Consider the following 21,984-nt stretch of genomic DNA (forward strand, 5'->3'; position numbering starts at 1 on the left):
TGGACAAATACACACAAATACATATAACTAAAGAGTGATCTAGATGAGCGGTGAGCTGAGTGCCAAATCAGAATGGGGCAAAGTTGACTTTCTGTTGATAAAACTTTTGGCAAGAACTCTGATTTAAGCCAGCAATGAAGAACAGGTACATTTTTAGGAGATGAAGGAAAGAGATCATTCCAGAGCCAAGCAAATCTCCAGCATTTTTATGTATTAGTATTTTGTTTCCTTGAAGCTCTTTTTTTTTTTAAACTAATCCCTTTCAACCTGCCTTGTGTATCAGGCACATTATTCATCCCACCTCACATCTTCTCACCTGCCTTTTATTCTAGTTTCTCGTATATAAGCTGAGGCACCTCACCTCAGCCAGACTGCAGGAGCCCCCTGCTTTCTACCTCAGAGCTCCTCCGAAATCATAACTGTTTAGCACTGGAGCATGTGCAAACCTGAGAGTGAAGGATTTAACACTTCATTTAACACTCCCTTTGACCTATGTGGGATGGGAGCGGTTGGATAAATGCTCCCTCTTCCATCCCTGCGATGGGATCTTCAGAGGCTTATTCTGCACACCTCCTTGGACCATCTCAAAATGCACCCTCCTGCTTTCCCTCCCTCCCTGTTTCACTCTCCTGGCACCCTACTCCTGTTCTCTGGGAGCACTTCCCCAAATAATTCTCCTTTCATCAACAATCCCAGGCTCTGATTTCTGGAGGGAGTGAGAGCTAAAATACCTACTTACAGGTTTGCTGCCTAGAGGTTGATTATTCATGAATCAGTTATTTTCTTAGTGACTCTGATGAAGAGACAAAGCAAATCTAAAAACCAGGTATCAATTTACTGAAAGCCCTTTCGAAGAAGGAAAGGTGCAAAGCCAAGGTACACAGAGGGATGCTGAATGACCATGCTCATTGAGCATAAAAGAGAAAAGCAATTCAAGGATCACAGTCAGTAAATTATTAGCTAAAACCAATCTGGATAGATTAAGTTGCAATTTTATTGTTTTTATATTTTTCTCTGACATATTCTGCCTCTGCTCGCTCATGTTTCTTTTTTTCTCTGACTGACTATATCAGGCAAAGATTGTATTGCTCAGGGTTGAAAACTACTTCCTCTTTCATAAATGAGGTGCTAGCAAACTTAGGTTCCAAATATGGGAAAGAGTGATTTAGGCCACTTGTGATTATTTTACAAATTCTAAGACAGGGTTAGGAATTTTTTTTCAACTGAAAACAATTAACTCATAGAAAATATTAGAATAAACAGGTAAATAAAAGAAATTCTATTTGGGTGTTTGGGTTTTTAGAGAGAAATAGGAAAATGATGGGACCTCTTTCATCTTTATTTATAGAAGATAAATACTCTGTTTTTAGAAAGTAATATTCCCATTCATTCAACAAATATTTATCAAGTGCATTGATTCTAAGGATGTTGATGTTAAAAATGTTTAAATCTGGGACTTCCCTGATGGCGCAGTGGTTAAGAATCCTCCTGCCAATGCAGGGGACACAGGTTTGATCCCTGGTCTGGGAAGATCCCACATGCCACGGAGCAGCTAAGCCCGTGCACCACAACTACTGAGCCTGCACTCTAGAGCCTGTGCTCCGCAACAAGAGAAGCCACCACAATAAGAAGCCTATGCACCGCAGCGAAGAGTAGCTCCCGCTCGCCACAACTAGAGAAAGCCCGCGCACAGCAATGAAGGCCCAACGCAGCCAAAAAAAAAAAAAAGTTTAAATCTCATTTTCATTTTCATGACTCTAGAAAAAATATCAACACGTGGCCCTTGCCCCTTGGGCATCTGAACGTCCTCTAGGCTCCTTACCCAAGCTTGAAGACATAACGACTTGAGTTATTTTAGATTAACTTCTGTGAATGTTCAGATAAATTTCACTTTTGGGTCAAGAACACACACAATTAAACTAGATTCATCACAGAAACATTACTGTGCCAGCTACAGCACTCCCAGGATATAGGGTCATAAGCAGAAGTGGCCCCTGCCTTCACAGAGCTTGTCTCGAGCTAGATTGAGATTAGAATTATGTGATATTTTTCTACCTTTTTGCTATTACCCTTTCCACACCATTTGCCTCACAACACGGAGATTTTTTTTAAAAACAGAAAAGCAGAAGCCTTAAATTATTCGAGGATTTAAGAAAATCAGAAAAAAGCATGGAACTGGGCAACCAGGAAGAGTTGATACATGGAGAAAACGTTGCGGAACGGAGGACATCAGTTAGGGGTAGCAGGAGAAACTCAGATTTTGGCTTAATTCTCAAAGCATTTGCTAAATGGGTCAGTGTGTTAGCAGTAAATTTTTCTCATTGAATTCTCTTGAGGACTGGGTAGAAGTTTTTTTTTTCCATGCATAGGGGCACATGAGTGTCAAAAAAGCACAGATTTACAGAAGTTTATTATTTGTGGTCAGGAAAGTAGGTAGTACCAGTAACAGTGAAACAGCCACCCTTTTTCATTTCCTACAAAGCTCACTGGAGGTGAGGGTGGGAGAGAATGCATGAGAAAAGCTGGGGAGGGGCTGAGGCTGTGGCATTTGTGTCCCAAAATCAGTTTGGAAAACATACTTATTATATTTGGGAGGAGAAGAAAGGACATATCTATGGATGATGCCCACAATTGTCCAACTGTGGTCAATTGACTTAGTAACAATTAGACTCATTCATCACCAGGAGCCTGTTGACAAGTATTCTGTGCCTGCCTATGTTTATCAATGCCATTACTTCCACTTTACCGTTTTTAAAGAAAGCCCACCAATATGGTCATGACTCAGTTCAGAATAAATTGACTTTCCCGCTCAAGATCATTCCTTAAGGGTCATAATCAGCATTAGCTGATTAGCATAGCTTGACCAAGTCCCAGTGTATCACCCTCTTGGGCCAAGGTGCCATGATGCTCTAGTATTAAGTTTCTAATTTTAGTGCTCATTTCATAGACAATCTTTGCATCAAAAAAGATAAAATACTGAGTCAGTTTTGAATGTGGAAAATAGATAACCATATATAAATATTTAATCTGAGCTTTATAGTATCTTAACCACTAAAAACTTAGTGTGTCCAAAACTAAACTCATATTCCCTCCCAGACCTGTTTCCCATCCGCTCCCTCTCTCAGTGATGATACAACAACCATCCACTGAGTCACAGCCTAGAATCTGAGCCATTCTGTCCTCCTCCCACCTCTTTGATGACCTTAATATGTTTGTCTTTAACCTGAGCAGCTGTACAGTGGTTTCTTAGGCAGAGAAATAAATGCACTACATACCATTTCTTTTCTTCATTTCTTCTTTTTTCTTTTCTCTCTCTTCCTAAGTCTTCCTTCCTTTCATAGATGTTTATTGAGCACCTGTTGTGGGTCAGACACCATATCAAGTGCTGAGGAAACAATCTCTGGCCTCGAGTTCATAGGCTAGGAGCAGGGGCAGACATATAAATTACATTACAGTGTGATAAAACTGGAAGAAGACCTGCTTTCAAAGTACATGGAGCTTGTAGAGCAAGTCAGTCCCTACAAAGGGGGTGTTGCTTCCTGAGTCTTAAAAAGCAATTTTGAGATTGCTAGGTATTTAACAAGGGAGAAAATCTCAGACATAGGAAACAGCATATGCAAAGTCAGAGGTGCTGGACCAGCTCATGGCAGGTTGGAGAGCTGTGTGTGCAATGGTTTCGAGATCACAAAGTGCATGGAGTGGTGGATGAAACTAGATAGGTAGGCAGAAACCAGGTCATGAATACCAGAGGGTAAGTCGAAGAATTTTAATTCTAGGAAGTAGAAGCCGTTGAAGATTTGGGGTAATTAAGTAAACAAATCAGTTTTGCATTTTAGAAAAGTCACTCTGGCAAAGTGTGAAGAATGGATTAAAGGTCAGAGAGACCTGGAAAAAAAGCCTCTTCATAGTTCAGACTAGTTGTGTTACCAAAACTAGCATAGAAATGTAGAGCTAAAGAGGCACTTACTAGTGGTAGAGATATTTAGGAGGTTTTGATTAAACGTGAGTTATGCAAGAGAGAGGAGACCTGGATGGACTTGGGTTTCAGGCTGAAAGATCACAGAGCTAGAAAGCAGAGGATGGAGGATGGATTGGGAGAGAATATGAATTTTGTTTTGGATATTTTTAATTTCTAGTGCTGATGGAATCATCCGGAAGGTGTTATCCGTTGTGCTGTTGGGTGTAAAGATAAAGAGGAACCCATGGGAGAAATAGGAAAAGGCAAGCAAAGGAGGAGGTGATTCAGGAGAGATTGTTGTTCCAGAGGCCATGGGAGGAAAGATCTTTAAGAATAAGTGGGCACCAAGGTCAAATGCTTTCAGAAATTCACGTGACATTAGGATTCAAGGATTCCGTTTGTGATCCAGAGAGGGCTGCTGTGGTTGGTTTGCTTTGAGCTGTGAGATAATGGAGCATGTTAGTATCCTAAAGGGGAATGAGCCACTGCAGAGAGAGAGCTTTAGGGTACAGGAGCAAGAAGATAGAAGATGGAACAAAGTTCCTAATGAAAGTGAGAGATCCACCTAAGGAAAGTGGTGGGATCCAGAGCACGGGTAGAGGGATTGAGGAGACCAAGAAGGGAGAGATGGACACAGGAGTTGTGAGGATCAATTCACAAAATTATCAAGAATTTGAGGAATTCACAGGTGATAGTTTCTATCTTTTCTGCAAAATAAGAATCTAATGTCATTTGTGAAGAAGTAAGCAAGAGACCCCCCCCCTTAAGTTGGAGGAGGCAGAAAGGCAACAACCATGAAGAAGGAGAAGTCAAGCCATCTGAGAAGAATTACCCAGTCCTGGCTTCCAGCAGCCCATGGAACCAGGGACTTGAACCAAGTCCCCCAATTCTACACTTCCCCCAAATTCTACTTTCCCCCAATTCTACACTTCCTGGATTCTGCTAAGTTTTCACCAGGCCTTTTTTTGTTTTTTTTGTTTTTTTTGTTGTTGTTGTTGTTTGTTTTTTTAATACAAAAAAAGAGAAAAGACTTTCCGATATTAGGGGAGGGGAACTAGAGCATAAAATAAAATAAAGTTAATTTATTTTCAAAGCACAGATAACATTTTCTTTTAAGAATTAGTAGATTGAAGTGCAATGGAAATATTAAAAAATACTAGTGATTTTTTTTAAGTGGAGGAGACCTAAATATTTAAGACTCCCCCATCCTTTTTAAATTTTTTTTTTTTGGCCAGTTGTCTCAAATGCATCTGCTCTCCTATTACCTCAGTTTTGGAAACTGCCCACCACTGACACTCCGGGACAACACAGACAGGCTGAACACAACTTTTTGACCAAGAGCTGAACAAGATGTATTGTAAGAGGTTTCTACGTATCCTGAGAATAATTGGAACCATGCTTTTTGGAGTTTCTCTCCTCCTTGGAATCACAACTGCATATATTGTTGGCTACCAACTTATCCAAACAGATAATTACTATTTCTCTTTTGGACTATATGGTGCCTTTTTAGCATCACACCTCCTCATCCAAAGCCTGTTTGCCTTTTGGAGCGCCGAAAAATGAAAAAATCTCTAGAAGCCCCCATTAAGTTGAACAGAACTGTTGCTCTTTGCATTGCTGTATATCAAGAAGATCCAGACTACTTATGGAAATGTTTGCAATCTGTGAAAAGGCTAACCTTCCCTGGAATTAAAGTTGTCATGGTCATAGATGGAAACTCAGAAGAAGACCTTTACATGATGGACATCTTCAGTGACGTCATGGGCAGGGACAAATCAGCCACTTATATCTGGAAGAACAACTTCCACATGAAGGGTCCTGGTGAGACAGATGAGTCACATAAAGAAAGCTCACAACATGTCACCCAGTTGGTCTTATCCAACAAGAGTATTTGCATCATGCAAAAATGGGGTGGAAAAGAGAAGTCATGTACACGGCTTTCAGAGCACTGGGACGAAGTGTGGATTATGTACAGGTTTGTGATTCAGACACCATGCTTGACCCTGCCTCATCAGTGGAGATGGTAAAAGTTTTAGAAGAAGATCCCATGGTTGGAGGTGTCGGGGGAGACGTCCAGCTTTTAAACAAGTATGATTCCTGGATCTCCTTCCTCAGCAGTGTGAGATACTGGATGGCTTTTAACATAGAAAGGGCCTGTCAGTCTTATTTTGGTTGTGTCCAGTGCATTAGTGGACCTCTGGGAATGTACAGAAACTCCTTACTGCATGAATTTGTGGAAGACTGGTACAATCAAAAATTTATGGGCAGGGGACTTCCCTGGTGGTCCAGTGGGTAGGACTCTGTGCTCCCAATGCAGGGGGCCCGGGTTCTGTCTCTGGTTGGGGAACTAGATCCCACATGCATGCTGCAACTAAGGATCCCGCATGCCGCAACTAAAGACACGGCGTGAGCCAAAAATAAATAATAAACAAATAAATAATTAAAAAAAAAATTTATGGGCAGCCATTGTAGTTTTGGAGATGACAGGCATCCAACAAACCGAGTGCTGAGCCTGGGCTATGCAACAAAATACACAGCTCGATCCAAATGCCTTACTGAAACACCTAAGGGATATCTCAGACGGTTAAACCAGCAGACCCGTTGGAGCAAGTCCTATGTCCGAGAGTGTCTGTACAATGCCATGTGGTTTCATAAACATCACTTGCGGATGACCTATGAAGCAGTCATCCCTGGGTTCTTCCCTTTCTTTCTCATTGCCACAGTAATCCAGCTCTTCTACAGGAGTGAAATTTGGAACATCCTCCATTTCTTGTTAACTGTCCAGTTAGTGGGTCTCATAAAATTATCTTCTGCCAGCTGCCTTAGAGGAAATATCATCATGGTCTTCATGTCCCTCTACTCAATGTTATACATGTCAAGTTTACTTCCCGCCAAGATGTTTGCAGTTGCAACGATAAGCAAAGCTGGGTGGGGCACATCTGGAAGGAAATCCATTGTTAATTTCATAGGACTCATTCCAGTATCAGTTTGGTATACAATCCTCCTGGGTGGTGTGGTTTTCACCATTTATAAGGAATCTAAAAAGCCATTCTCAGAATCCAAACAAGACCGTTTTAATTGTTGGAACATTGCTCTATGCATGCTGTTGGGTCATGTTTTTGACACTGTATGTGGTTCTCATCAAAAACTGTGGCAGGCGGAAGAAGGGACAACAGTATGACATGGTGCTTGATGTATGATCTTACATGTGATGTTTGCAGTTACAGATGCAGACACACACAGAACCTTAGTTCCTCTAGGGACTGTGCGGTATTGTGGCATCAGATAATGCCACCAAAGGAGACACATCACTGCTGCTGGGACTTGAACAAAGACATTTGTATGGGTTTATTTTAATTCTGCCCAAGTAAAATGATACATGAAGAAGGAGAGCTCACATTTAATCTGATACGCCTATGAAAATGGGACGAATTCTTTGTTTATGCACTTCTTCCTTATTGTACATCCGCCTAACAGTGTTTTGCCCTATATACCTCACTAGTCATGCTTTATGTGGGTAACCATGGAAGAAGAGGATTTTGGAAACTCAAGGAAAAGTTCTTTCAACATATACAACCTAACTTATGGACTGTGTTGATAGCTAATTTTTTTTTAAGAAAGGGTTTTCTGTTCAACTCTACCAAATGAAATGCCGAAGGACATTTTACAGGCCGTTGTCTGTGCTGTATTTTTATATAATTGTACTGTGTTTTAAAATTTTGTATGCCAATTTTAAAACAAATTTTGTATATTTTATATTTTACTTCTCTGCCAGAATACACCTGTTCTTCCTTTTTTTTTTTTAAATAAAATAGGTTCTGAAAAAATTCATACTTAAAAAATTTCTACCCAAAATGTGAAGCTTGGTTGACTGATGTTGTTCATGATAGAGAGAATAAAATGTTTCTCTCTCTCTCTCCCTTTAAAATTGAATAGTTTGTTTCTGTGAAAAAGTATTTAAACTTTCAATATTTTAACTTTTTTTCATTTCTTTAGAAAAGGCCAATATACATGTCACACTTTGTGAGTAGAAATTCATACTTATGTGTACAAAAAAGAAGTCACTGAAAATCAAGGCCAAAGAGGTAGAAAAGTACAATTTTTTCATAAGACTGAAAAAAAAAGAGAATGCTAGTTCTCAAAAGAAAACACTAGGCATCCAGCAGTGGACAAAATCTGAGTATTAAAGATAGTCTTTGGAGATTCTCACAGTGTTTTCCCAGGCTAAGTAAAAAGGAAAGTGGGAAAAATTATCTGTACAATTTGGACAAATACAAAGCAGTTCATCATTTTGTTCTGTGACCTGTGTTCACTGGATCCTGTCTATATATTGAACATACTTTACCTACCTTTTTTTTTTTCCAGCTTGTCAGTTCACTTTACATGTTAGTATGAGGTTTATATGGGTGACTGGGATAAATTATAATAAGGCTAAGGCATACAGATTCAAAACTGGCAGAGTCAAGCTCCACATGTCCTCTTTAACTTTCTAGGGAAGATTTTTTCTGAATTATACAGATAATTGCTTCATCTCTTCTGTTCTGGCCTACATAAATGTGTTTACATAGTAGACATGATATCAAGGTTTAATAGTTATATCAAGAACTGGCACATAAAAAATTGATGGACCAGGTACCCTCAGCCTTGTTAATTTAGTTACTCTGGGGTCTCAGTTATCCAGTTTGACTTTTGACATGACCCATCTTGCCTTGTAGCTGGTGCTGTGTAGACCTGTGTTTAAAAACACAATTGAACACATGAAGAGTTGCATAAAAAGTATTGTGATGAAGCATAAATGTGGAGAAGTATTCAACCATGTGTTTCTTGCCTTTCTGCTTCCTTTTTATGCAGATACCTATATTCCATCCATCCTACTTAAGAAAAAAACTGCACATTCTACCTTCAGAGTACAAAAAGTTACATAATGTTCTACAACTTAGACTCTCACTGATTGGAATGCTTGTGAGAAACAAACAGACCATGCCATTAAATGAGTCTAAAACCTGAGTTTGCCTTTTTGACTATTTATGTTCTAACTTAAGCTTTGATAACATTCAAATGTGAAATTCTCTCATTCTCATAAAACATTGAATTAATTGCCTATATTTATTCTAGCAATTATTCAATGTATTTCCAGTATAGGATGTACAGTATAATTGAATATTTTTGTAAATAAGATAATTTTGATAAGGAAAAAAAAAAGAATTAAACAGGAGAGATAGGATAGAAAGTGAGAGAACATGGATGCTTTGGCCCAACTATTGAGGGGGATGGAAAGGGTTGCAGACCAGGGATATGAACCCTATTCTTGGTTGAATGACAAGGTGGGTGAGAGCTCCAGCTCCTGCCTTGCCCAGAATCCCATCTCTAAGGAGGAAGCACTTAGACCCACCTGTTTGATGCTCCACCTACGCCCCTACCTTTGACCTGTTTCTTTGTGCTCTAGGCTCGTCCCCCTTGGTCAAGGCTCTGGTTTTTTCCCACTTGTAACAAGGACAAACTATAGTATGGCAGATTTCCCAATTCTGTTGTAATAGAACAGAACTCTTTAAAAGCAAATGTGCTGGAATTGTTGGTTACATAGAAAAAAAAAATGTATCAGCAACTCAGTTCAATGACATCCTATCATTATTCCTTTTTCTTTTTTTCCAGGGGTCTACTATGCAACTGCATACTGGATGCCTACTGAGAAGAGAATACAAGTCAAAAATGTCCTAGACAGGAATGGGGATGCCTATGGCTTTTACAATAACTCTGTGAAAACCACAGGCTGGGGCATCCTGGAGATCAAAGCAGGGTACGGTTCTCAATCCCTGAGCAATGAGATCGTCATGTTTGCAGCCGGCTTTTTGGAGGGTTACCTCACTGCCCCGTAAGTACCCAGTCGTGGTGGAGAACTGCCAGGCAACCTCTGTCCCTTTCTTTGCCCAACAGTGGTTTTTTCTTCCTGGCATTGTACGCTAGAATTGAAAAGTTGCCATGGTCTTTCTCATATGATAGAAAGATTATCAGAATTACATTTGAACCTGTAGTCATACCTGCCTAGAAGGAGCAAAGCCCCCAATTGTGACACATTTTTAAATCTTTCCCTCTCATGAAACTCTTTTAAAAGACTGCTAAGCCATTTCATCTTACTAGTCATTTATTGTCGGGTAGAAAGCAAATGGAGGTGGAGTGGCTCTTTGAGGACCACAAACAGAGAAGATTAATTAAAAATAAAAATAAAATGTAAGAGCATTTATTTTCAACCATCTTAGAACAATACTTTCAAGTGGGCGAAGATTTTAAATTGAAATTTTAATGTCTAACATGAATGTTCTTTCCAATTCTATTATTTAATTCTTATGTTCTTCCCTTGTCTTATGGAAATAACAAAAAATGTACTTATAATAATGCAATCATGACTCATCCTTTTTAGAGAGCAGATCTTTGAGGAATGGAAAGTTGCAACTCATTTAAACAAGGCTCATTCTTCCTTTGATATAAAATGTCTTGAGGACGTGGCTTTCTTCTTTTATGCTCTGTGACCTAGATTGTTGAGTGCAGTTTAACCAAACCTTATTTTGCAGTTACCATCTTAGTCATAGTAAATGCAGTGCTGATCTTAATCTGTTTCTGAGTACTGGCAATTATATCAAATGTTGAACGACTAATTACTGGACTCTGGCTGTCTTTTTTAAAATTTAAACTAAAAATTCCTGGTTTTGTTTTTATACCAAATTTTTGTTACCTTACCATACAAGTCCCCTTAATAGGGGACTCTCAATTTGGAGATGTAGAAAACTTTATAAACTAAATACGATTTAAAAAACATGTTTAAAACTGTATTCAACATGTAAAAATCTGAACTTTTTCTTTTCCCCTACAAATCTTTATTTCGGGATCCACTGGTTTCTGATTGCATTCTTTAAATTGAGTTGCAAGTTTGGAGAAATAATTCAGATTGAAGTTGTGTGAACATAAATATATTCAATGAAGTCATGTGTAAGATACATATGAGTTATTAAGGGAAGCTATGTAACTTGAGTGGAGCATCTCTAATCTGTGTTAGAGATGCTAACATAGATGATTGAATGTTGAGAGCCTAAGCTTGTCTTCCTTGGACTTTGGCATCGCTACTAGAGAGCTCAGGGAGTTTGACCGAGGAGACTTCTGACAAAAGTGACCCTTCTGTTATTCTTATGTCTCAGGAAAACCCAAGTTTTAACATCTCACTTTGGGAAGGAGCTTTATCATTTCTGCCTTATTCATAATATAAAGTACTGACCTATCCTTGAGTTCCTTTATCCATGACCACAAGCTGTGCAGCTAAATAAATAAATGCTACTATGTAAAAAAAAGAAAGAAAGAAATAAAACCAAAACCATCTTTAGAAGGGCATTTCCCAGAAGCTCCTTTTCTGACTGCATTGCTGAAAAGTCCAATAAGTAGGGGAATTTCTGAATCAGCATGCATTCAAAGGCTCTGCTCTGTGCTTCACTCAAAGCTCAGAATAGTGGGATGTGACCCGGCAAGCTTAAAACAGACCCCTGGCAATGGGTTGGGGAAGAGGTAAGAGACAGAGGTGGTTACCAGTTTCCTGCCTTCCTCTTCTGATATGGTCTAGGAGGTGACAACACATTCTGTTGCCCAAGAGTTTAATTTGGAGGAAGGAGAAATGCCAAATGGAGTAAAGAATCAGGGCTCACAGAGACAAGAGCTCTGGCAGGGAGATAGGGCAGAGGGGAGGTTGGAAGAATTCACGTGATTGAGACTCTCAGACCCAAGGCGCCACCCAGGAAGGACTACAGCAATAGGCACCCCGTGCACTGTCTCAACTGAGCAGAGGCAGTGGGGCTCCCTCCGAGCAAAGGTATCCAGCATTCTCTGAAGCAAAGCAGAAGAGCTTAAAATGTCAACCCTCTGGAAGTTGTGACTGTAGCCACAAACCAATGGCGGAGAAAGAATACAAGTCATAGGCTAGAGTTCTTTGTTTTCAGCTACACAGGGACAGTTGTATGCGAAGCAATAGCATCTTCATACACAGACATCATTTTATCAATTTAAAACATATACTGCTGGGGACTGTTTTGCAAAGGACAATTCCACGTACCAAGACACAGCCTTGGAGCCAGGGCAGAGAAGGTGAGTTTGTGCCAGAGGCCAAAAGAAAGAACTGCCTTGTTTTCCTCTCATCTTGCAGAGCTGCTCAGGCAGCTGCCAAGATCAGTGGGAAGTATAGGGCTGCCACGTTTTTCCACGTCACCACATTTAAAATGGAGTGGTGTGCCTTACATTCTCCCGCACCTCGGGGGGGAGATGTGTGAAAGGATGAACATCGTGGGATGAACGACTGAGATAGGCAGATAAGGACGTTGGTTTGACAGCCTCAGAAAATATAATTTGCTTTTTCCAACCTATGAAATACTCGAGAGACCAAATCAAAACACAAAGAAATACGCTCAAATCCTCCATCACTGCCTTCGAAGCACGAAGCAATTTGTTGCTTCTTTGGGCTTTTACGACACTTTTACGACACTGTCCCGGGCCCGCCCCCTGTCCTGTATGCCGAAGCTCCTGGCCGTGTACGTGCGCGGCTCCTGCAGGGTTATCTCACCGTGTGCAGCGGAGGCAGATCCACCAGGGCCACAGCCTGGGGTAGGCATTCACTATTTTCAGGAGCTTCTCTCGCTGGCTTGCTCTTCTTCACACTGTCTTCTCCCTCTTCTTCCACTGGCCCACCCCCGGCCCCTGAGGAGCCCCTCACTGCGTGATGCGCCACGCAGACATGCATTCCGGAGGGGCCCCTGAGGCTGGCTGTGATGCCCCTTCAGCCTCCCGCACAGCCCCTTCCTAGCATCTCTTAGAACTGTGATTCCTGAGAGCCAGATGCTGCCTCTTCCGTCTCCACCTATCAAAATCCTGCTCAACCTCCAAGACCCATCTCAGATGCTCTCTTTTTCTTGTTTTATGCTTTTTTTTTGAAATTACAATATTTTATATTGTGTGCCAATATGATGATACATCATATTGCTGTTAGAAATGACCTTTTTTTTTATACATCTTTATTGGAGTATAATTGCTTTACGATGTTGTGTTAGTCTCTGCTCTACAACAAAGTGAATCAGTATATATGATGCTCTCTTCTTGATGAAGCTCTTTCTGATTCCATTTCCACTGGATCGGAGCCCCATCTCTCCCCTCCACCACCTGTTAGTGCCTTGAGGACAGGGTCCCCATCTTACTCATCTTTATATACCCCAGATACCTGGCACAGCACTTCTGCCCCCCAGTGGTTACTTAACTACACGCTTATGAAGTTTAATTGAATCCTGTTGTTCCAGTTTTATGAGAGATGAATCGGAAGTGTCAGCTACGTATTTCCATGTAATGCATTGTCTAGCAGCCTTGGTCAAATGGAATTTCTGCCTTCATTTTTTTTTAACTCTACTGGGTGGCTCCCTAAGAGTTGCAAATTAAGAGTCTCTGATGGCTCACTAATAATGTAAAAGCTGATAAATAGTCATTGATTTTTAATAAAATAAGTCAGGAAACCTGTCTGGAAAGAATGGTGATGGGGGTGTGAGGACCTGGTCTGCTCTAATTTTTAACAAAGTGGCTGATCTCTTGTGTTGCTGAGGCAGATGCAGAAATGACCTCCTCTGGAATTACCTAGCCAGTTTGGGTGCCACAATTCAATGCGACACACCCTCGTTATACTACCTTGTGCCGGGCTCTGGGGATAGAGAGACAGTGGGGAGCGAGTTCCTGAGTACTCTCTCCACTTGTTTTAAGGTAATGTGTTGACACAACAGTTGCTAAAACTATGATGAAAAGAGGTCTAGCAAGATTATGGCACAAGTAGAGAGAATAGTCAAAGGGGTAACCTTTTTGGGCATTTGTCTTACCATCAAGAGATACTTCAAGAATCTCCTCCGTACCCCCAACTTGCTCATTCTGATATTAGAAACTGAATATGGCTCCAGGTCAAGGCTGTAGCCAAAGCAAAGATAAGTAAGACACAGTCACACCCTCAAAATTATCAAATGACCCATCAACTGGTAATTATTTGGGACTTAACATGAACCACAAAATAGTGATGATGATGATGATGACTATCACTTATATTTTTATATATATATATATATATATATATATATATATATACACACACACACACACATACATATATATATAATTTAAAATATGCCAGGCATTGTTCAAAACATTTTATATATGTTAAATTATTTAATCCACAGCCGTGCTGTGAGGTATATATTATTACTATCCCCATATTACTGATGAAACTTGGGCACAGAGAAGTAAAGTAAGTAGCTGAAAGTCACAAAGCTAGTAAGCAGCAGCCAGAATTGGAAACCAGCTGTCCAGCTACAGAGTCCGTGCACATGCACACACATACACACACAAATGGATTAATCACAGTGGGAAATACTAAAGGAGCCTGATATGGCCTCAGACCCAGGTAGTAGGAAGTTGAAACAACTAGGAAAGAGTAGGAGAGATCACCTGACAAGCACTAAGTGACATGGTATTAACATAATGCAAAAAGATTCAGGGAAAAGTAGGTGTCCATGTGTCTTTGTGATTGTCACAAAGTGTGTGTGAGAGATGGAAAGATGGGCAAAGTCTCGGCCAACTTAGGAGGAAACTTACTGACTTTACACACCACAGGAGCTGAAACAAAATCTCACACATCCTTGACGTGGAGACTGGTCTTGGCTCTGTTTGATGAGAATTCGGAAGCATGGAGAAGTTGGGAATCCTGCTTATGGTCGTAGAGCCTACAAGGAGTGGATCAAGCTTTGAGTTCAGAATTCAAAGCCTCTGCTCTTATCTGCTGTCCTGTGTTGCTCCAGCATGCCAAAGTATAGGGCCCCAGGCTCAAAGATCAGAGAAGGGCCTCAGCCTTCTCAGGGGACTGAGTGGATTATGTTCCTCAGGGCCCCTGGGCGGGGCAGGATCAGGTGAAGCCGCCACTTCTGATCTCAACGTGCAGGTTTCTCTTCCCCAGCTCTGAATATCAGAATCAAAAAATTTAGCCCCTGCCCCCCCAAAAAAAAGAAAGAAAAAATTTTAATAATTCTAGCCTAGTTACCCTCCTTTATCTACCTCTGTCTTTACTGTTATATGGACCTCTTCAGCAGCCACCCCCAAGTCAGGATGAATGTTCCTCTGTTTCAGGGCTTCTCAACCTCAGCACTTTGGACATTTGGGATTGAATTATCCTTTGTTGTGCATTGTAGGAAGTTTAGCAGCATCCCTGGCCTCTACCCACTAGATGCCAGTTGCACCTTCCCTCCCCCTATTGTGACAACAAAATATGTCTCCAGACATTGCCAAATGCCCCTTGGAGGGAAAAATCACTCCGGTTGAGAAACACAGCCCTATATTGAAATAGACTGAAAAATTGAGAGGATCTGGAACTCTGGGTGGAGCTGGGCAGGGTGCAGTGATGGAGACTTTAGGTAAGAAGTATGAATTTTTGTTTCTTTACCTGAGTGAGCATTGGTAGGTCAATAGCCCACAAATTATTTTTTCCAAAAGCAGAGAACTTTATTTCCATTTAAATCATTTTAATTTTAAGAGCCCATTCCTCCTCATGGCAGGAAATGTTACCATAGTCATTTCAATAGGAACAAAATATCATTGAAACTGAGTCAATTCAGAATGTTCCACTCCTCTTCCAAACACTTTTTTCCAGAATGGATTGGTGTTACTGAGGCATCTTGGAGGGAGGGGAGATGTTTAAGCAGTGATTGTCCTGTGTCCTTCTCTGGCACATTTACTGAAGTGCAACAGTCTCACTGAGTCTTTAGCTTGGGTGTTTCCCCACCTGACATCTGATAGGCTTCCATGGTCTCCCTGGTCTCCAGTTGCAAAATCAATGCCATCGAGGTTGCAGTAGTCACCCCAAGTATAAGTCCTCTGCCCCCAGGAGGTCCATCAACTCCCAATGTCCTCTTATTCCACCCTAGGCCAGACAAGAAAGCCTTTGGCTGCTCCCTGAAACTCATGGAGGGGTGCAGGGGTGCTGCATTTGGCTCATGAGCCCAGACAGTCCTGGCAGCCATCTCTACTTCCCCATGCAACCTCAGAGGGAAAACTGAAGGGCTTTTGCTTCCCTAAGCAACTAAATCAAGTCATCCAACTCACCTGGAGTTTCTGCATTCCATTCACCTGAAATATGAGGCCAGGGCAGAAGGTCCCTTCCCTGTCACCCACATACCTGTCTAGCTTTATTGCTGTTCTCTCCCTCAGTTTTAGAGATGATAGAAAAGGGACCAACTTGATAGAAGAATAGGCATGGCAGCATAAAAGATATATAAACAAAAGTTAAATATGATAATTCAATTTTTAAAAAATATTTACAGATAATTTGAAGGAAAAGCACCATGAAGTTTGTTGAATTCAAGGACCATAAAATAAAAGATTTCAAAGGATTTTAATGTTCTTTGCCTCACTGGCAATAAAACTCTATTCTCATCTTATCAGTTTCAGTTCTGGAAACCATTAGATAAAGATATCTAAAGTTCCACAGTGCTGACCTCTAGGTCAATAAAAAGCACCAAATAAAAACCAGAACTCAGACTTTAGGTAAACTTCCAGTCCAGAGGGTGCAAGGGGCTCACAATTCGACCCACTTTGCTCCAAACTTAGAGCAAATAGTAAATAAAATGTATAGAAAGAGAGCATCATGGTAATATAGCTGGCCCCCCCAAACAAGATTAAAGATCTCTTGAACCAGAAATTAAGCAGAAAAGTGATGGGGTATGGATCTGCTGGGCCCTTGGCGTGAAGCAGGCAGAGACAGCCACCCCTGCTGGTGGGTGAAGGCCTAGGTGATCTGAGGGAGCTGAATCAAGGCTGGGAAGCAGAAGTAACCTTGCTGCTTTGGTCTGTTTGGAAAATTGGAGGCCACAGAATAACTTCTGCTGATGTGCACTCTGGTGTAGAGATTTATAAGAAACCGTGAGCTTGACGGGAGGCGGGGTGGGCAAAAGAACCAAATCATCCATGTGCTGGTTCCAGGACACATAAACGTGCAGCATTCCATAGGAAAGAGGTCCCCCAAAGCCGCTATAAGACCTGGTTCTCAGGGAGTCCGATGGAAGTACCTAGAAGAAAATGAGAGGCAAGAAAGAGGGAGGGAGAAAGGAAGGGGGTGGGGGGGAAGAATTTAAGAATGTAAACAAACACATAACTTAAAATGCCTGAATACCAAGTTCAAAAAAGCACAAAGAAATTGAATGCTAAGAAAAAGTCAGCAAAATTAACAATAAAGTCATTAATACACTCCAGATTAATTTTGTAGATGGGTTTAACAAAGACTTTAAATATGCTTAAGGTACTCTAAGTTTTAAATGAAGGAAAACTTGGAAATTCCCTGGTGGTCCAGTGGTTAGGACTCTGCGCTTTCACTGCCGAGGGCGCAGGTTCGGTCCCTGGTTGGGGAACTAGGATCACTCAAGCTGCAGGTTACAACAACGACAACAAAATATATGTATACACACACACACACACACACACACACACATATATATGAAGGAAAACTTGAAAAATTTATGGAACAAAAAGGAAGAAATAAGAAGGCAGGTAGATATTTTAAAAGAACCTGCTTGAAATATCAAAATGAAAATATCATAAATGAAATATCATAAATGAAGGAAAACTTGAAAAATTTATGGAACAAAAAGGAAAAAATAAGACAGGTAGATATTTTAAAAGAACCTGCTTGAAATATCAAAATGAAAATATCATAAATGAAATATCATAAATGAAGGAAAACTTGAAAATTTTATGGAACAAAAAGGAAGAAATAGGTAGATATTTTAAAAGAACCTGCTTGAAATATCATAAATGAAAATTATGGAAATTAATTTTTAAAAATATCAATAAGTGGGCAAACCCTGGACTAGACAAACTCAGAGAAATAATTTCTAAATCAGACATTAGTATTGAGGGATTTATACAGTACACTGCCCAAAGAGAGAAAGGGGTAAAAATAATGAGAGAGCTGTTATTAAATAGAGAAGTTTGACTGAGAAACTCCAACATATGTCTATTAGGAGTCCCAGAAAAAGAAACTGGAGGGAATTGCAGATAAGCAATAGTTGACAAGGTAATAGTTGAGAATTGATCAAAATTGAGAAAGACATGAGTCCTTAGTTGGAAGACACAGACTATTAAATTGCTACAACACAGAGGATGAAACTACAGAAAGTTGAGGATAAAGGGAATAATTTTAAAAGCTATCAGACAGAAAAACATTGATTACAAAGGAATCTCAGCTTGACTGACAGCATACCTCTCATTAGCAGCAATAGACCCAGAAGATATGAGGATGATATTTTTAAAGTACTGAGGAAGAATAACTAACTAGAGTTTTAAAACCGTTTAAATTATCCAAGAGCAAGGGCAAAATAAGGATATTTTTAGTTATGTAAGTTAAAATATTTTACCATGCACAGACTTCTATTAAACTATTATAGGACATACATTAACAAAAATAGCAAGAGGGAACATTTGGGATATAAGGAACAATAGTTAACACAAAAAACAAAGAAGTTAATAAAATTTGATTGTAAAAGTTAAACAATAAAAATTATTTTAATATTTTTTTAATTGAAAAGGTAAAACTAAATCTTCGAACAATAACATAATGGGTGATGTCAATGGGTAGGTAAAGCTTGCTAAAATATGTATGTTTGGAGGAGGAGAGAAATAGAAAATTCATTTAGATTTTATATAAGAATTCCCTGGCAGTCCGGTGGGTAGGACTCCATGCTTCCATTGCAGGGGGCACGGGTTGATCCCTGGTCGGGGAATTAAGATCCTGCATGCCACGTGGTACTGCCCCCCCAAAAAAAGTCATTTAGATTTTATAATAAAATGCATAATAATGAATGTTTTCACAATTTTTAATGATGATCACTAATGGAATAGAAATGCAGCTGACCCTTGAACAGTGCTGGGGTTAGAGACGCTGCGTCCTCACCCCCAACCCTGCACAGTCAAAAATCCTCATGTAGACTTATGGTCGGCCCTCCATATCCAAAGAGTATGTATTTGCTGAAAAAAATGCATGTAGAAGTGGACCCTTGCTGTACAAACTCATGTTGTTCAAGAGTCAATTGTACATTTTATATAAAGCTTCTAAATTAGCAGAAGTAAAAAGAAGGGTAATGAAAATGTTATTTAAACAGGGAAACCATAAAAGAGGGACCAAAAAAAGGGATGGTAAATGGAAAACAGAAGGGACTGCAGAAATAAATCCAGGTATATTAAAATCACAACAGATGTAAATGGATTATTTTCATCAATTCAAAAACGTTTAATTGAGGAGATGTTGTTCAAGGATACAGAGTTGCAACTAGTAGATAAGTCCTGGAGAGCCAATGCACAGCATAGTGATTATAGTCAACAATACTGTATTATAAACTTCAGAGTTTCTAAGAGATTAGATCTTAATTGTTCTCACCACCAAAAAGGAATTACAATTATGTGACATGGTAGAGGTGTTAGCTGATGCCATGGTGATAATCACATTGCAATATATAAATGTATCAAATCATTATACAATGTTGTATGTCAGTTATAGCTCACCAAAAATGTTTACTGTATAGCGTATGAGGGACATTTAACTTTTTAAATAAGTTTTAAAGAATCTCAAATAGCCAATAATGCTGAGGGGAATGGAAATTAAAACAAAGAATCATATCAGATACATCAGACTGTTGAAAATTTGAAAGTCTGACTGTGCCAAGTGTTGGCGAGGCTAAGGAGCAAGGAGAGATCCACCCTGTAGTTGGGGAGAACGTAATTTGGTACAATCACTGTGGAGAACAATTTGGCAGTATCTAGTAACTATAGGTGTATAGAATATTCACCCCAGCAATTCTACTTTTATATGTATATGTATATATACACATACATACTAGAAAAACAAATGTGTAAAAAGAGACATTTACAACAATGTTTGAAGTTGCATTGTAATAGCGAAAAATTAAAAACCAGTTAAATGTCTATCATAGGACTGCATAAATGAATTTTTATATAGTCATAACATGGAATACCATCAACACATGAAAAGAATAAATTTAAGCTGCAGAGGATAACAGATAATTCTTTTAAAATATCATGTGGAGAAAAATAAACAAGTTAGGGTAGTAGATAGTATGATATTATTTAAATTTGTTCTGAAACATGATTAATAATAATATACATTATTTATGATTAAATATATATAGAGAGAGAGATGGTATAAAAATGTGCATGAGAACAATAAATCACTCACTCAAGACTGCAGTTGCCTCTGGGGAGAAGGGAGGACATTTAGTGTCAGTGGTTGAACTCTAGCTTATGTTTTATATCTTTTTTAAAAAATATGAAGCAAGGCGCGACTGCGCCCCGCGCGTGGTTTCGGTCGCCGGCGTCCGACCCGCGCCCGGGAAAAAAAAAAAAAATGAAGCAAATATGGCAAAATATAACGATTTTATATAGTTGGGTAGTGGATACTTGGGTGTTTGTTATATTCTGTGCTTTTCTATATGCTGGGAATATTTCCCAGTTTTATTTTTTTATTTTTTAAAAATTTATTTTTTTTTTTATTTTTGGCCGCACTGGGTCTTCGTTGCTGTGCGCAGGCTTTCTCTAGTTGCGGCAAGCGGGGGCTACTCTTTGCTGCGGTGCGCGGGCTTCTCATTGCGGTGGCTTCTCTTGTTGTAGAACCCCGGCTCTAGAGCACAGTCTCAGTAGCTGTGGCGCACGGGCTTAGTTGCTCCGCGGCCTGTGGGATCTTCTCGGACCAGGGATCGAACCCGTGTTCCCTGCATTGGCAGGCGGATTCTTAACCATTGCGCCACCAGGGAAGTCCCAATATTTCCCAATTTTAAATTGTGCATTTGATTTATAAAAGAAGATAGGGAAGGTTTGCCATAGGGAACATTCCCAGTTAGCCAAAATACTGGGTAATTTACTGTGATGGGAAAATCCAAGAAGAAAAATGGAAATGTAACAATTTTCATCTCTCCTTTCAGACATATGTATGACCACTTCACAAATCTCTACCCACAGCTGATTAACAAACGTTCCGTGGTGGATAAAGTACAGGAGTTTTTAACGTAAGTATAATAGCTTTCCTCTTCTCATTGCTGTTGAGGCTTCAGGGCTTGAATCTGTCATTTCAAACAGCAATTTCTCCTTCACCAATTTCTTTTCCATCTCTTAGGCAGGACTCTGGAGTAGTTCTTGTAGTTAAGTATAGCACCTTTTGGTAATGGCATGAAAACTGGTTGTGGACAAATGCCTTCTAATTTGTGCTCTTTCAGAGGTAAGGTTGAATATCCCATTATCAATTGCTGACACAGCTAGAGGAAGACCTCACCAGTGCAAGCCAGGCAGAGTCAAACCCCTGGATCCTTTCCACCTGGGGGCTCCTCTCCTTGCAGAAATCCCTCCTCCTCCCTCTGAAAAGTGCTTCCGTTTCATGGACCTGGTGACTCATCCTAGCTGGGGAGTTAGCTTATATCTAAAGTTATAATTCTTAACATCCTCTGAGAATATTTCCATTTTAGTAAAGTTTTCTGAAGACTAATAATTCTCAATATTCAGAAAATTTGTTTTATATTTGTGGGATGACAGACTATGAGACTAATTTGGGGATAAAGGAGCTCTTGGTTTGGCCCTCCAAATTATATACTAAGCAACCCCTTCGTCAGGTGCTAAGGTCCTACAGAGCATCTGGGCTAGATCCCATGAAGCAGTGACACTGTATTTTTAAATTGATCTAGAGATAGCCTGAACACATCAGAAATAGCTTTTAGTATACAAATTTATATCAACTCATCCTGCATAAAGTGCAGACAACAAAAAGAGGAGAGAGAATGAAAGGACTATTAAAAAAAAAAAAAAAAGACTTTTTCCCAGGACAGAGGCATTGAGGCTGTTATTAGCGACAACTGGAATAGGGCGAACCATAAACTATGAAAATGATCTGAGAGAATTACAAACAAATGCACACCACCCCA

The 21,984-nt window shown here is 39.9% G+C and overlaps 2 protein-coding genes across 2 annotated transcripts in view; both read left to right on the forward strand.

Annotated features, from left to right (window-relative positions):
- Positions 1-5,308: 5,308 nt before the first annotated feature.
- Positions 5,309-7,158, forward strand: LOC133100838 (hyaluronan synthase 2-like). Its single transcript, XM_061205323.1, is given in 5 exon segments — positions 5,309-5,501; positions 5,504-5,872; positions 5,875-6,238; positions 6,422-7,025; positions 7,027-7,158. Coding segments are annotated over 5 exon segments (1,662 nt in total).
- A 5,345-nt stretch (positions 7,159-12,503) lies between these two features.
- PLBD1 (phospholipase B domain containing 1) overlaps positions 12,504-21,984 on the forward strand; it is a 52,967-nt gene continuing 43,486 nt past the window's right edge. The window contains exons 1-2 of the mRNA XM_061206502.1: positions 12,504-12,595; positions 20,995-21,078. Coding sequence (XP_061062485.1) covers positions 20,999-21,078 — 80 coding nt within the window. The 5' untranslated portion in view covers positions 12,504-12,595; positions 20,995-20,998. The remainder of the gene's footprint in view (positions 12,596-20,994; positions 21,079-21,984) is intronic.

Source organism: Eubalaena glacialis, chromosome 11 (genome assembly GCF_028564815.1).
Source record: "Eubalaena glacialis isolate mEubGla1 chromosome 11, mEubGla1.1.hap2.+ XY, whole genome shotgun sequence".
In the NCBI taxonomy this organism is placed as follows: domain Eukaryota; kingdom Metazoa; phylum Chordata; class Mammalia; order Artiodactyla; family Balaenidae; genus Eubalaena; species Eubalaena glacialis.